The 17,448-nt window shown below is 30.9% G+C and overlaps 2 protein-coding genes across 2 annotated transcripts in view; both read right to left on the bottom strand.

The window, feature by feature from the left end:
* The window catches only part of LOC108907963 (sex peptide receptor-like), a 93,818-nt gene that overhangs the window by 31,893 nt on the left and 44,477 nt on the right, over positions 1-17,448 (bottom strand). The gene's annotated exons all lie outside the window — the stretch shown is intronic.
* LOC108907964 lies at positions 10,646-11,985 on the bottom strand. Its single transcript, XM_018711849.1, has 3 exons — positions 11,849-11,985; positions 11,457-11,574; positions 10,646-10,916 (listed from the first exon to the last, which is right to left on the bottom strand). The coding sequence occupies exons 1-3, from the start codon at positions 11,931-11,933 to the stop codon at positions 10,805-10,807; spliced, it is 315 nt and encodes a 104-aa protein (XP_018567365.1). The 5' UTR covers positions 11,934-11,985; the 3' UTR covers positions 10,646-10,804.

The following is a 17,448-nucleotide window of genomic DNA, read 5'->3' as shown; positions in this document are numbered from 1 at the left end:
TTTAATAAGATTGAAATGGAAAAAATGTAAAATTGAACAATGTTTATATCATTATTTTTTTACAGCAATTTTCGGTACACCCTGTATCGTACCCTGGTCCCTTTGTAGATACTTCTGTAGAAAAAATTGAGAAAGGCTGCCTTATGTCGATTTTATTGCCTTCAAGTAATAGATCGAAATAAATCTATTACAATGTACTCAAAGCATACACACACCTGATCACTAACAATAACGATATCACAGACAATACATTGTTACGTCTTGAATATGAACTGCGATAATAAGACAGTTGGATAGTTTTGCATAGGGATCTAGTTTCGAGTTACATTGGCTCATCCAGAATACTAACTATGCATACGTCTCAATATTATTACGTGCTACTTAGAAATGTGGAGGTTATCTCAATATCTACTAAAGAAAACGGTAGATATTGGATAATATATGTATTAATGTGTCACCTAGTATGTAGTTTAATATAATTAATTTTTAACATATTTGTTTGAGAAGAAAACGATATAACAAATGAAATGAATCAACGGCAAATTTTGCTAAAGAAGAACAAAAGAGATATACCATCAGCAATATAAACACATTAACGAAGTTCTGGATAAATATTGAATTTGCGTTTCTCAAAGTTATACAACTGTATTGTTACAAAACAATGTAGGTATATGTTGCATTAAAACTGATACAGATCTCTGAATGTACGGCATAAAAGCAAACTTTGTAATTAAACATAGACTCAAAGCAGACAAAACAGTAGGTTAGCGATGCTTTTGTTTGTTTCTTTCTACCATTCTCCTGGCCGATTGTATAAAAACGCAATGTACGTTGACAATGAAGCCTAAATAAAAGGCCAAAGATTATATCTATTAGTATTTAGAGAAAAATAACATTCCATTGTCAGTTACAGAAGTGGCAACTGTATATAGTAATAAAGAGCTGTGCGCTTGAAAGTACGAGATTGTAAAAGTACTGGGAAATCCGAATTGAAAATAAAAGTATTGTTATTCACGACAATAAGAAAAACATGTTTCCTACCTACCTATTGAAAAAAGAAATCATCCATGCAGTAATAAAAAATACGCCCACGCCTCCAATACAGAATTATATTTAAAACGAGCACTCTTAGAATGTAATATAAGAGAGTTCTTCAACGATTATTAGGAACATTCCGAAAATGTTAATGAATCAGTACTCAGCTTCTACCCTCTTATAATAGCACAGCTCAAAGATTATGAAACTTGTATAAATCTAGATACGGTGTATATAATTATTAGAAAACTGTGAAACTGAAAATCAGTTATCACTTCGTTGCAGACGACATTGCTCAATTTTATTAGTACTCAACCGACAATCTTGGTTGGAACCTATTACCTACAGGTTTAACAACATTGTTATTAATTCACTTTCATTTTTTGATTAGAAATATAATAGAAATACAGAAAACATTTTAATAAAATAGTATTTGCATTGACTACAAACAAATTGTTAATATAAATATTGCTGGGTATTGAAACATTTTGCTGTATTTTTATTGAAACGTACAAGTCTTACTATATTTTTCATACAATTATCCAATATAAAAATTAAAAATGATATATGTGCATTGAATTGAAATTGTTAACTAATACAGTACACAAATATATATAAAATTATTGCTTTTATTAATAAACAAAAAACAGCAAAAATAAAAAGAATAACTAAATTTTACAAAAACGTTACAGTTTTTTTTTGTTTCCTGAAAACTTTATTGATAAAAGTTTTACAATCTTCTTAAAAGGAACAACCTATAAAACATCTATAATACAATATTCTATATTTAATGATTTTCTAGATGAATTTAACAAGGAATCTAACGCGCATCTAATCTAATTTGTCAACGCTGTGAAAAATTATTCATTTCGCAACCAGCAACTGGTGTGGAAAAGTGTGTTTTGAATTATGGACAATGAGAAATTACATTTGAAATAAATATTAACTGAAAAAAAACTATCCCCGCATTGGGTATCCAACCGCAAACCTCTAGATTAGTAAGACGACGCACAGCGCTAAAAGCCACGAAGACCCCGTTTAGGATGTTTTCATAACATGGCTTATATACCTCATTTTCACATTTGAACATTGAATACATTACTTTTGTATTTTAAATGAAGTATTTTCGATTACGATCCAATTTAAAAATCCAATGTAATTATTTTTTTTTATCTCGATTTTAAAACGAGCAGATCCTGAAATGTGTATAAAAAAGACAGGATAATTAAAAACATATAAGCCGTTGAAACCGCAGCTAAAAATTCCTCTTCCAATAACACTGAAATTAACTACATATCCATACGTATCAGTCTTTCAGTTGAAGCAACTCTACACAAGTTTTTTTTTCAGCGACCCCCATTCCTATACAGCGCAATATTGCATTCGAGGTTATCTCACACCAGTGGTTTGCTTTTTTTAATACCTATCGATTTCGAATTAGAACTGGAAAGCATGCAGTTTTAGTGTTATTTATTGGCAGCATCTATTGCAGTGTAGCCCGAATAGTGTATGCTACGGAAGTACTATTATCGTATTCTGTTCATGGCTGAATCGTTAAATCTTTGAAATCTTACAGTGGCTAGAAAGGATTAAAGCTATAACTTGACAGCATCAGAATTGTTTTGTTCTTAGTCAAGAATTTGTTTTTTTTTTCATATTAATACAAACATTTTCTCTCTGAAATAACGCATACTAAATTTCTTTCTTTTTCTTTAGGACAAAAAATTTTAATCAATTTCTTATACAAATATATATGTATCTAATACCATTTATTACATTTAAACATCCTTAACATGTATAACATTATACATATTTGTTTAAATTTTATTTAACTTTGGGGATCAATCTTTTTTTTTTATTAATTGTTAGTAAATATTTTGGAAAGTCAAAAAATAGGATCAAACAGAGTTTATTTACTGGTGTGTTGGGGGTAATAATAATCTAAAATAAAAATATTCAATCATTTGATGTGCATATAAACGTTGCTATTGCAGGAAAGTTACTGAAGTTGTTATGTTAAAAAAATGTTTTGGCAACTTTATGATACTGTATGGTTTTACAAACATTAGATTATATTATTATCAGCTGTTTATAATTGCAGCTATACTTAGCTTATAAAACATTTCGAATTACAAAGTCAGATGTTAGTATATTAGTATAGAAAAATAAATTAAGAAAACAAAAATACACTGGATACGCACGCACATATTTAAGATTTAATGCTATAACTTAAATAAATTGCAATTAGGAATCAAATGTTTATATAAGTATGTAAAATAAAAATAGTTTAATGTGAAATAAAATTTATTTTTTTAATTCCAGTACCTTTAAATAAAATAAATATAGTTTTCTACGCGGTATCCGTGGTAATTTTAAGTAAAAATTTTTAGCCAGATACTAATTTTGTTTGAAGTTCAATGTATATACTTCCAGTGAAGTTATCTTATTCAGTTTATTCATAACCGGGTTTTACAATTTAGGTTACTGTTTGTTAGCATCTAATGAAGAATACAGATCACCTTAAGAGAAAATTTAAATAAATTTCTTCTATTTAGAATATACTTTGTTTAAGCTGGCTATCATCGACAGCTACTGTCAGTTCAATAATGTTAATGTTTCTGTCGACAGACCTGTATTTTTCAGAAGGTAATGTGAAACTTTCCAGATGTTTTGGTGAAAATCATGTTCATCTAGCAACTAGTTGAATAGAACTTCGTAAAATTTAAGTATAACATCTTATATCTATCAAAAAAATTCACTTGGCTAATGTCGTATTAGCTTCAATGACGTTCAAAGGAGCAGTAGGATAAACCTGAGGTCTAAATCTCGAATGATGCATATGTTCACAGCTGTGGTAAAACGTATGGTTATGGCACTCTAATCTGATAGTCAAAGACAAATAAATAAATCTAAAACTAACCTATCTTTGCAAGAGAAGTATGAAAAACAGTCCATCTGTGGATATGAAACTATTCCACTCAACTGGCAATGGAATTTGGGCAGAAATATTTATTACAAGCCCTAGAATCTAAAAAATTGTGTTCTCGAGAAGTAACTCATCTCTATTCCAAGTTGAAGTGAGATTTGCCATTGAGACTTGTCTGCGGAGAACATGTAGAAGAAACATAAAGGCAAACATATCTTTATCTACTTCGATAATCAAGCAGCAATGAAGTTTTTGGCAAGATTCGGGATCAACTCAAAACTGGTATAAAACTCTTGCTCTGGTTCCCCACCTGAAGCAACATGAATGAATGTTGGAAAATAAAGAAGCAGATATTCCATCTACCTGCAAAAAAGTGTTGTAAATGATTTTGAACCTGCCCATATTAAAAGCACTGTAAGCCTATATATATTAAGTTTCATAGGTAATACAATACTAATGACTTCTAACGAAATGGAAGTTCTGAAATTTTTCCAATATTAAAGAAATATGTATTTTTTCTTAATACTGTCCACATTTGGGAAGCCTACCTGATTAGTGAAGGCAAGTAATTTCCCGGTTTCATTATCCTTGTAATTATATGTCTGTAAATAAACGATATGCTTCCAATCGAAATACCTTTTACCTTAATCCCAAATGAACCTATAATCCGAATCCAATTTGACTCTAAGAACCAATGTGATTAGATTCGATATGCTGGAGACCATCGCTGACTTGAAATCTTATTAACGAAAGCTGGAAACATGTAGATAAGTACATCCGGAAGCAATAATTTCATCTTTATTAAATTCAACATACCATTACTGAACTGTTTGTACGTTTTACATTTATTGAAAAGGTGCATTCAAATATGAAATAATGTAGATGTAGATATCTGTTATATACATATCTAATATATAATATAGTTAGGGCAAGAGTTGCATGAAAATAATTTCATTCAACATTAAACAAAATAATAAGTTAAAGGAAAATGTGTCTTTAACAAAAATCATTGTATCTTGATGTGGAATAGACTTTATTTAATTGAAACATAAAAATATTTAGATATTTAGAGATTTATAGAAGATATTTTTCTTGTGTTATCTAAACATTTTTCCTATGTCCAACTCAACAATTACACATCCAAATTTTTCCTAAAGTTTTGTCAGTGTAATTAAAATGGAATATGTTAAAGCTGTTGGACTTTACACATTTAGTGTATATTCTACAAACGGTTATTTTACTCAACCCTAACAGTATGAAACACATTTGCCATTGTTTGTCAATTATCGCATATTTCAATACAAAAGAATCAAGTGAAAGTTTTAACTGGCTTAAGTCTACCACACATAATTCGTAAATTGCAAATACCTATTACAAACCCACAATTTGATAGTAAGTCACTAGCTGATCACCTGCTCCAAACTGATTCTCGGGTCAAAGGGCCAATTTTACACATCACTTAGCAAATTATGCCAGTACATTGAGCACATTGAATGAGGAATTTGTCTTGTACTTAATTGCTTCTAAGCTTTTGCAATTATGAAGCTATGAATAACGGCCGTTGATCGATATTTAATGTTGGTGAGTCTTAATTGAAGTGGTGTATATAATACCATATATAATACCGTTTTACTTAGTTCGCCATTAGGACTACAGATGATTGAGTGTATAAAACAGACCGTTGGAAAGTTGCTTTTAAACACGTAACAGCTGTTGGAATGGCTAGCACATTTTTCACGGTTATATTCAAGAACACGGCAATGATTGATTTAAATGAATTCTCTAATTAAACAGACAATTAAATAGATATTGAATGTTTCCAGCATATACAGGATGCAATAGGGAATGAAACAGTAGCGTCAGCTAAAATAATGAATATATACTTGAATCGAACTGATTTATCAAATTTAACAATTTATTTTTTGCTTCACGTCGATATCACTGTTATAAATGTACGTTTTTACTCTTTTTTAAGATATAGATCTAATTGGAACAAATTCAAGAAAATATATTTTTTTAAATCTTAATTCAGCGGGAAACCACTCAAACAATACCAATCATAGAATTATCAAACTGGAAAGGAACTTTGGACTTTCCATTCATTATTTCTTCACCAAAATATAATTCTTCGCATCACTTGACATGTCTCGTTGGAGTTACAGATTTATAAATAAAACAGCAATAAAGTAAATTTTTTTTGAATACAAGATGGCATTGCAAGAGGCAAATCAAACCCCTGTGAAGTGTAGCGGAGAAAATAATAAAACTGAATAGATATGAGAGCATCCTCAGCCTAAGGAGTGTCAGATTATGTATTATGAGAGCTAGCGTGTGATATAAGAAACTGCGAAATGTATATAACAATACGAGAATCAGAATTTTTGCTGCCACGAATATTACGCAAGGAAATAAACGTGTTCCCCAGAATTGGATAAAACGTTGTGATGCGTATATACATATGTGTTGGCGGTAAATGACGTTTTGGATTTTCTTTCGCCAAAATCAATTACGTGAAGCAGAATATGAAAGAATTTCATTCACATGATATTGTGTTCAGTTGTGTTTAAGTTTAAAAGGCGTTTCAATTACACTGGTTAATAAAATTAGGTGGCCTTCATTTTCCTTACTTTGGAAATTGTTCAGTCGGAGCGTTGTACTAGCAGAAATAGATTAAATTGTGATTGAGCCGGGTACCGCTCTATACTGACAATACACAATGCTACTGACTGCCATACAAACACTTGCCATACACTCGACCAAGTAAAGCGTCAAATTCTCTCACACGCACATACGACAATGAAATTCACGGCTAACGACCCTCAGGAAAAAACCTGGATTACTCACCGGCCAGGCCGACAGGACAGGCACTAGAGTGCCGTTAGATACGTATCGAATAAATTGATCGATGCGAAGCTTCATATCTGAGTAGGTACATGTTATTGTATACTGACGCGGTAGTGGGATTACTAAAATATGAAGTAGTTGATGCTTCGCCATTAGTAAAAATAACATCTACTAAAAACTTCGATTACAGTCAACCCTGTACCACATAACAGCCGCCCGAACATTTTAGATCTCTAGTGATAACAGACACTAGTTTTACTATATTAAAAGCAATTTTAAGTTTAGCTACAAGGCAACCAGCAATTTGTTGTTTACATGCGCTTGAAGTATGCCCGTGGCATGATATAAATTCAAACTATTGGGCTCTAGCAAGGGGAAATTTACATATTTGCATCAGTAACCAAATCAAATTCCATGATTAAATGTCATGCAAAGTTTATTACCCACTGCTCACGTATTGGTAATTTTGCTGAGTATTAATTTTGGATAGATTAAAATTTTCATTTGTGTGTAATACAACTACCATTTTCATTTTTACATTTATTTTATACGGTTAAATATTTTTTACTTACGTAAATGCAAAAATGTAATGTAGGTATATGTTTTTTTTTAATCCTTAATAATGTTCTAATAATACTGACGATACAAGATTATATGTCTGTCTCTAGGAGATATACTCATTTTCATTTGTGTGTAATACAACTACTATTTTCATTTTTACATTTATTTTATACGGTTAAATATTTTTTAATTACGTAAATGCAAAAATGTAATGTGGGTATATGTTTTTTTAATTCTTAATAATGTTCTCATAATACTGATGATGCAAGATTATATGTCTGTCTGTAGAAGATATACTCAAAAAGATATGAATTTGCAGCTATAACATTAGCCTACCCTGCAGCCAGAATAACAAAAAAAACCTTATATGACATGGATCCTAAACTCAACCATTTCCGAGAAAAAAATTATCAAAATCTACAACTTGTTATTCCGTAGGACAAGCCTGCCGCGTGCACACGTGGTGTGCATCAGCTGTGTAACATTAGGTCAAGCGCTGTTGTCGCTGTGTGATGAAACTCCCTAATATTAATACTCGCTGTATTTTGAAAACTGTTAATCTTACGCCCCAGTAATATACAACTTTTTTGTCCATTTATGATTACCCTATCCCATGCTGAAGTAATGGCAGTGAAACTTCTTACACCCTGTATAATGAATGAGACTGTTTAGATATCTAAATACATAGATACATAGATAGTTTATACCATTTTCGATTTGGGTTATAAAATTACTAATTATTAATTTTATTGCGTAATCTAGTTAACAAACAGCGCTACAATTTAGCTCTCGTTGGAGATAAATTCATTTCAAGCAGAGTTACACTTTTAAAATATTCATACTTAATATTCTCCGTCCATTTTCTTTTCATTAAACTTTTAATGCCTTAATGCGTTAAATTTCAACTGTAAAAATGTTTTCCTGACTTTTAGTTGCAAAATAAAGTCTTAATAATATATTACCAACAAACATATTTACTAGGTATACAATTTTAAGAAATAGTAGATTTATAGAATTTTTTAAATGCTGTAAATATAAATTTGGTTCCGAATTTCAATATTTATTGAAGTAATACTTTATCTTAGACAAACACGTTCTTAATAATATAATTATTAAGGCACGTTAAGAAAATGGATTATCTAAGTAAGTATATGGAATGTAATAAATTAAGATGAGAAAGATTTATGAATATAATAAAAAGAGATCCTTATTTATATGCAGACGTAAACTATCTAGTTTCATATTTAAAATATGATTTATTTAAGAAAATAATATACTCGATTGTTTTAGATTTAAACTAAGTCATAAAAAGTAAATAACTTCAAATTAAGTACCTACCTATTTAAATTTACTAAATTGAGTAAAACTTTATAGAAAGTGATACGAAAGTATTTTGAGACATGTAATATCGTATTATTAGAAAATAAAAAAGATTCTAATGCAATTTTTCAAACACTTGCACCTAAAAAAATCATATAGGATTCAGAATTTGCAATTGTGAGTAATTTACAATTATTAAATATGTAGAGCCTATTTAAAAACAACAACAATTAAAAATATTGAATTTAATTTGTATATGAATATCATCCACTATCTATAAAATTTTGGCAAAGATTCTTAGCACGGGCTTGTACAAAGCTATCAAATCCTGAGCATGGCACTAATAAAATCATATTGAAATATGTATAAGCCTTAAGGAGATATTAATAGCACTGCTATTCTCCCTTACAGAACAATAGATTTTGCATTACCATATCTGATCCCAATTTAAATTGTTCATAAAAGACCTTAATGTCCATATCATTTGTAAAATAAAAGTATTTGAAACTTTAAGCATCGCGTGACAAAACGTTACCCAGAGGATTAATAAATATGTTCACTTGATCAGTTTGCATGAAGTTAGATACTTAAAAACTTTGACAAAAGTCTATGCAATGCTTTTTCTTGATTTTGTTCCCTGAAAAGTTTGAATAATTTAAAATTTTATCGAACTTCCATTGAAGCATATTTGCTACTTGATTATGTTAGTAAATTTAAGTATCTATACAATCCTCATATTTCGATGTGCAACATAGTTTTGCTGAAAATAATTCCAATGAAATTGACTACCCCGTAAAATTTAACGAAGTAAAGTGTGAGTTTAATCAGAATGGTGAGTAAATAATCATGTTATTTTAAAATTTATTACCTACCAGAAAAATGGCACGAAGAAAAATACTGGTTGTGCAAAAATATTTGTTTTTTTAAGTCAAAAATAGAAAAGCAGAGATGAAAATTATTCACGATGTTCCAATAGTATGCCGCTTCAAAAGGAATTTATCCAATTATTGTTCATAAGTAATTCTTATCTGTAGGCGTAAATCGATTTGAGATTTATTAGTAATTTTGTTATTGTTTGATAACCTAGAAACGGGTTTAACAAAAACACGGTATTTAGGGAACACTCACGTGAATAATGAAACTTATAAACCCTTTGCTGGAACATATTAAAACAACCTGTGGGATAAATAGCAGTTTTCGGTAAATTACCGACATAAGAGCGGTTGCTAATGAACTTTGTATGACATTTAATCATGGAATTTAATTTGGCTGCTAGAGCAAGTATATATAAATTCTCCTTTGATACAGCCTAATAATTTCGCATTATATCATGTTAATGGCATGTGTCAGATGCATGTGAACAACACACCCTTGTTTATTTGCGACGATTTTTGTTATTTTTTGTGAAATACAGAACTAAATTGGTGGATAATATACAATTCCTAAGAAAACATGAGTGTATTCATTTTTAGTTCTCATTAATACGATAATCTGTTAAATAAGTGTGTTGTACTATCATTTAATACCAAATATATTATAATATTATTTATTTATTAGGATTATTGTTCACGAGAATAAATTATGTGATTGATAACTCAAGAAATTAATTGTCAACCGTCATATTTAAATATATCTTGGAAATACCAAACTCGTGCTAAATCGAACGTCATGAACAATTAATGAGATAATAGCTAAACATTATCCGTTCCTTATTACTTTACTTGAAATTAAATTTTACGTTTTACGTAGAACAAAATACCTACTTACATTCAACATACTTCATAGTAATAACCATTATAAATAACATGTTTTGTACCAATGTAAAAAAACAAGTGCAAAAATTTTTTTCTATTTATTTTGTATCCTCAGTACTTTGTAATAAATGAGTCATTAATAAACAAAAAGATTAATTTCAACGCCCTGTAATTAATTACTAAACCGTTAAAAATTGGAGACCGATTTACAGACAAACAGAACATCTTTTATTAAAATCAGTTTTAAAAACATTCCCAAGTAGACAAAAAGCGACATAATGTACATAAATTGCTGCAATAAGACATTTGAAAAAGCGAAAGTGGCAATGTTTATTCAATTAGTTATTACCAAACAAGCAATCTATTATAATACCCCAGATACTTCTGAGCAAGGTTTTGGCTGGGGACAACAATCCGGATATGATTTTGATGGATCCACTGCTGTTAGTCCACATTTCGTGCCGATAGATCCACACCTACAATCATTAATAAATTAAATAGTTTTAAATCAAATCATTTTATTAACGTTCTGCACAGAATCCAAAAAATTGAAGCATTTGTTTTTAACTTTAAACCACAAAATATATAAAAAAAGGAAGAGTAAATGTTATGTATAAGTTCCAATTCATGCTTCTCATTTTGGAAACGTTGAAAATATGTCAGCAAATTTTAACAATACACAGAGATGTTTTCTTGAAAACAGGGTACTACGATTTATTCAAAATTCAACATTTTTGTTATTATTTGCTCCCTAACATCTTTAACAATTAGTAAAAGGGTTGCTTCAAGTTAAATTACAAATGACCCTTTCAGTGGCATCACTAACTGGAATAGTTGTGGATAATTTACAGACTTGTCTACTTGCTCATGCAAGCACAATCATATTGTGGTCTCAGTATTCATATGGTAGAAAGATTTTTATTTTTACAGAGTGCCATATTTCAGTTATGGTGTAAAAACTTATTTTTTTAAATAAACTAGGAAGACCTAGTTACATATTTAAAAAGAAAACTTACGATGCTAGTTGTATTGATCCATCGCTGCCACAATTGGCTCTCACACAATTCTTAAGACTCTTCTCTTCACCATAATTCATCTGACCTGTTTCTTTAGAATAACAGTGGCCTGGATAATCTTAAAGTGACAAAATGAAGTAATTTCAAGCATTGCTTCTAAATATTCTTTAAATTCTTTGATTAAATAGCTCCCCAAAAATTTTAATATAGGTTTTTAAAATCCTACACTATAAAATTTTAGTGTTTTTCAATAGTCTATAAAGCAACATGTAGATATGTGGGTTTCAACTTTAACAATCCTGAATGTAAATTAAATATTATGTTAAAGGAATCTTAGGAACTATTGTGAAACACGTTTCATTTTCAGAGTACGTATAACTTAAAATACTTACCTGGATTTGGTGGATAAATTGCTAGGGCTCCGTAGACCACCGACAACACCGCGGAAAAAGCACAAATGCACAAGAAAAATCTCATAGCGAATTAAACTGCTACACACCTCATTAACAAATGACAAGAGATGGTTGTATCTCGCGCTATAAATATATGTGAGCCTTTATTCAGGTAGTTTCATCTTAAGATGCAACTACCCAGCGCGTGACTCGGCAAACCTATCCCGCTCATTCACGTATCACAAACCCTTTGACAAAGCGGTTTGCTAGAATTCGTAATTATCAGTAATAAGGTAACGATATGGATTAACATGTAAGGAATCCAATGAAATCAATGACATAAAATGTGTATTGTTTAAATACATGTGTATTATAAATAAGGAATACTCTTTGGAATTCGAGTTAAATATATATTTTTTTATAGTTTTTGGTGCTAATTCCGAATCCCCAAAAACCGATTTACCAGGTCATGTTTTCAGTGAAACGCTAAAACATCCCCAAAATAGGGTGAGGATAAGGTAATACTTTATGAGAAAACATTTTGAAATAATGTTTTGAGCATTAGAAAGAAATATATGTAAAGTTAATCCACATTTACCCCTACGAGGGGGTTCTTGCCTGAATTTTGTTACTGCGGGTTTTTGAGGTCGCTGATTACGAATCTAAAGTCCAAATCCGAAAATTTCTCAGTGAAAGATGGCAGAAAATTATTCAAATTTGAGGATTATGGCTGTAACTTGTTAATCGCTGGTTTTCAAAGTCGCTAATCGCTATTATAAGGTTTTTATTCGGAAATTTTTAAATCCAAAATGGAGGACAACATGCCCTTATTTATTTGCAACGAATTATGATAATTTCTTTTATTTATTTTGTACTGCCATTACCTTGCAATCAATGACAGCTGTTAACAAATAAAAAGACAACCAGAAATAATTTTACTTTTTTAATTTTAACGCCCTGTAAATTACTATACCGTAAAAAATTGGATACCGATTTACAGACAAACTTACAATATTTCTTATGTTCTATGTTCAGCTAGTTTTTTGCACTTACTGTAGTGAATTACCCTGTACAACAAATTTTTGGAAGGATAAAACAAAATTTCCAATTCAGTACATAATTTTTAATATCAGTTTTAAAAACATTTTTAAGTAGAAAAAAAAAAACAAGAGAATGTATACAAATTGCAATAACAAAACATTTAAAAAAGCGAAACTGGCAATGTTTATCGCATCAGGTTTTGCAATACAAGCAATCTATTATAAATACCTCGGATAGGTACTTATGGGCAAGGTTTTGGTTGGGGACAACAATCCGGATATGATTTGGATGGATCCAGTCCTGTTACTCCACATTCCGCACGAATAGATCCACACCTGCAATTATTAATAAATTAAATAGTTTTATTAGTGCACTGCATAGAATTTAAGAAATTGAAATATTTGCTTCTAACTTTAAGCCATAAAATATTTAAAAAGAGGAGGAGAAAATGATACGACTGTGTAAGTGCCAATTCATGATTATCATTTCCGAAACGTTAAAAATATGTCAGCAAATTTTTGCAGCACACAGAAACGTTTTCTTGAAAATGGGGTACAACGACTTATTCAAAATTCAACATTTTTGTTATTACTTTCTTCGTAACATATTGACCCTTTCAATGACGTCACATTGTGCATAGTATAAAGGTTTAGAAATTTGTCTACACGCTCATGCAGGTACAACCATATTGTTCCCTCAATATTCATATAGAAGAAAAATATTTGCTTTTACAGATGGCCGTACTTTAGATTTCATGCAAAAAATGGTTAATGAAAAAATACCCTCAATCAACTTCTATGCACTGTTCAAAACTTATTTTTTTAAATTAACTAGAAATTTCTACTTACATATTTAAAAAGAAAACTTACGATGCTAGTTGTATCGATCCATCGCTGCGACAATTGGCTCTCACACAACTCTTAAGACTCTTTTCTTCACCATAATCCATCTGCCCTGTTTCTTCAGAATAACAGTGTCCCGGATAATCTTAAAGTGACAAAATAAAGTAATTTCAATCATAGTTTCCACATTTTCTTTATATTCTTTATTAAACTGCTAATAATTTTAATATGTGTAGGTATAAATTGATACACGATAAAATATTGTTTTCCGAGTACTTATAACTTAAAATACCTACTTGGATTTGGTCGATAAAGTGCCAGGGCTCCGTAGACTACCGACAACACTGCGAGAAATGCACAAATGTACAAGAAAAACTTCATGGCGAATTAAGCTGCTGCTCAACTGATTAACAAATGACAAGAGATGGTTGTATCTCGTGCTATAAATATGTATAAGCTTTTTTTCGAGTAGTTTCACCTTAAGGTACAGTTACCCTGTTTGTGACTCGATAAAACTATCCCGTTTATTCACATATTACAAACCCTTTGACATAGCCGTTCGCTATGGCTATGGCTGTGGACTCGTGTAAATTTACTGATAGACTTTACATTTCACTTAAACTTTTTTTTTCTACAATACTTTTTGTATTGTTTTCGCAGAATGATTCTCGATCCAGTTCCTTAGTGCACTGAACGATGTACCGTGTAATAACACCTTTAGCAAGCAGCTGATAATTTCTTTGAAATATGACCTCAGATGAGCAGTACTCAGACAAACGTATCCATATTTGTAAACGTGGTTCATTATGTAAATGTCGATAACCAACTGGGGAACATCAATGCGGGCGACAACAAATTATGTAATTTTTATACGATTATTAATAACAGGCTTTAACCTTTGAAACACAAGAATAGAGATAAAATTAATTCAGTATTTTCCACACTACCGTACGTTGGTGGCAAATCATTATTACTTAATTTAACAATTTATATCAATACTAAGAACCAGCTCTCAATATGCAATATATCAAAATATTGTTTTAATATGAAAACTATATTTTGTTCTCAAATTTATACTTAAAATTGATTCCAAAGATACATCAGTATACGTATTTAAAATAGACCCGGTTCATTACCATTGTCGTCATTGCTTGATGATTCTGGGAAAAAGAATTGGGAACCACCGAATAACAGTTTCAAGGCGGATATTTTATATACCAATAACAGGTGGGTTTACCATAATATTAATAATAAAAATATATAATATTTTTTTTTATGAAGTACTTCATCTATTTTGACCTCCCCTGTATACCCCTCCATTTTTTATATGACCTTTCCGAACACCCTGTATATACTATTAATAAAATAATTTTGAATTAGAAAGAGCAACTAGACATAAATACAAGATACCCACATTAAATGATTTTTACGCTTTAAATAATAATATAAATAGACAAAGAACAAAGTAATATGTTTTCCTAATATAATTCTTATTAAGTAGGTCTCTATACCTGGTGGGTCATTTTGGTGAAATATGTATTGGGGTCTCGACAACTATAAGTGATAGAAACAGTTTTCGAGATCCTTTAAAGCAAGTGACTTCATGCAACAAATTGCAATGTTGACTTAGATGGCGTTTTTATGTTTTTTACCTATATATCACGAGTACAAAAAAAAATCAATAACTTACCGAAGACACATAAAGAAAAAGATGGTTGCAAAGGAAACGATGCTGGTTTATCAGAACCACAACGATGAAACAAAAGTCCTCAATTAACCATTTTTCTACCGCTTATACTTACTCAGATTTCTATAAGTGCATCCTTCCAACACCTTTCCCAATTATAGCTCCGTTCTGAATTACTCAGAACAAGAACATTATTCGCTCTAATTTCCGGCAAGGTAATAAAACATTTATACTGAACTAAGGCGGAACTTTGTTAACATGATTTCCAATGAAACCGCAATGTAACAGGTACCTATATTTCTTTTACAAAGTTTGAACTTTTGCTAATTAAAAGCAAACGGTCACCGATAAAAACTCGCTGACTTAGAAGGAATGTATATATAATGCCATGCCAACGATTACATATAACTCTTAGAAGCGACGTCTCTTAAAATTGCAATTTGTTCAAGTTAGGCCCTTCTTAAATATTCGAAGTCATAGGCCTAAAGAAAAAAATCCACCTGCAATGATTTGGGAACTACTAGTTTCCACAGTACTGCGGTCTTAGGAAGCATTCAAGTCTTCATTAGTCTAGCAACGCACCCATAGTCTTCCAAGCAGAAATGATGGCCACTGGATATGGTTCGATGGAATTAACAAGGAGGGACATTGGGATGGGATGAGTTAGCTACATTAGACTCAACTGTAGTTCTATGGAGGCTCAAACCCTCCTGTGGCATTTCCAGCTACGAAATAAAGACCAACAAAATGATGGTAAGAAAGCCCTGGGCGGAGGGAAACCAAGTTGTTCTCAGATGGACTATGGAAGGAGTTGATAACGTGGCTACTGAACTAAAGCACCACAGATCAATAAGAATAACAGTAACTAACGGAATATGACAGGCTCTGAATAATATTGACCTGGTTGTGCAAGTTTTATGTCATGAAAAGGATTTACTGTCCAGAAGAAAAAACAGAAAGCTGGAAGCTATGTGAATGAGATAATATCAAAGCCGTGGAGCCTAATCTTAAAAAATCATCTTATCATATAATAAGTGCAGTTAAGAAATCTTTAATGGCGATTTTGTTTAATTTATTGAAAAAAAATTGCCAAATATGTAAATAATATATGGAATCTATTTGGTGGAGTTAAGGCGTCACTAAAGTAAAATAAAGGAATTTCTCAATATGTATATGTACGAGTATATGTCCCATTTGCAATCAAAATTGAGATGTGCTTGTCTCAATGCAAAAATTTTAGGGCACGGTGGGCAGGCCCTGAAGTAATTAGAAGCATTTTAGTTATGCATATAACTAGAGGGTTTACTCAGAAATTTATTGGGTTAACGCTAGGCGTAAATAACTGGGTACGAAGGGATTTTCGATAAATGGAGCATATAAATTATATACTTCAATGTAATTGAAAGGCACCGTAAATTTTCATACTGGTATTGATTTAAGTTCGTATAGGCTGCTTTCCTACATTTTCCTATAGCACATTATTATCTCACATTGCTCGCCTTTGATACTTTTACATATTACTTTTCACATTGCTCAAAGCGCATATATAAAACAAAATAAATATAAATTTAGGATTCGCTTTGATATCCGACCTGAGGATTAGCTTGCAGCGGGAATTTAAAGCCTATTTCGTACAAAGTATGATATGTGATCAAGATGGGGGCAATTTCGAGAGCAAATAATTTTAATTGTTATGAAATGTATTGTTTACTGTTGCTATATAGCTATGTGCACATGGTTCTTTGTGAGAAATGAATAACTAAGCATAAATCATTAACATAGCTGATGCAGTGTGTTTGTACTCAAAGAGCATAACTGAAATATTCCCCGCTATACAGCTACTAAATAAGACAACAGTACAAGTTCCTTAATTAGAAAGAATACTGATGAGTTCTATAAAAACTCCTTTGAAAGTTAGTATTTTTCTGATTTTTTTTTCTCCGTAGCTTGTTATCAATAAGCATTATTACTAATAACAAAAGAAAGTTTATTGAATTCTTCTGCAATGCTAAATTTGTATATTTTTTAAT

Source organism: Anoplophora glabripennis, unplaced genomic scaffold (genome assembly GCF_000390285.2).
Source record: "Anoplophora glabripennis isolate ALB-LARVAE unplaced genomic scaffold, Agla_2.0 scaffold78, whole genome shotgun sequence".
In the NCBI taxonomy this organism is placed as follows: Eukaryota; Metazoa; Arthropoda; class Insecta; order Coleoptera; family Cerambycidae; genus Anoplophora; species Anoplophora glabripennis.
The sequence above is the reverse complement of the archived record's forward strand: the minus strand, read 5'-3'. Positions and strand labels throughout refer to the sequence as shown.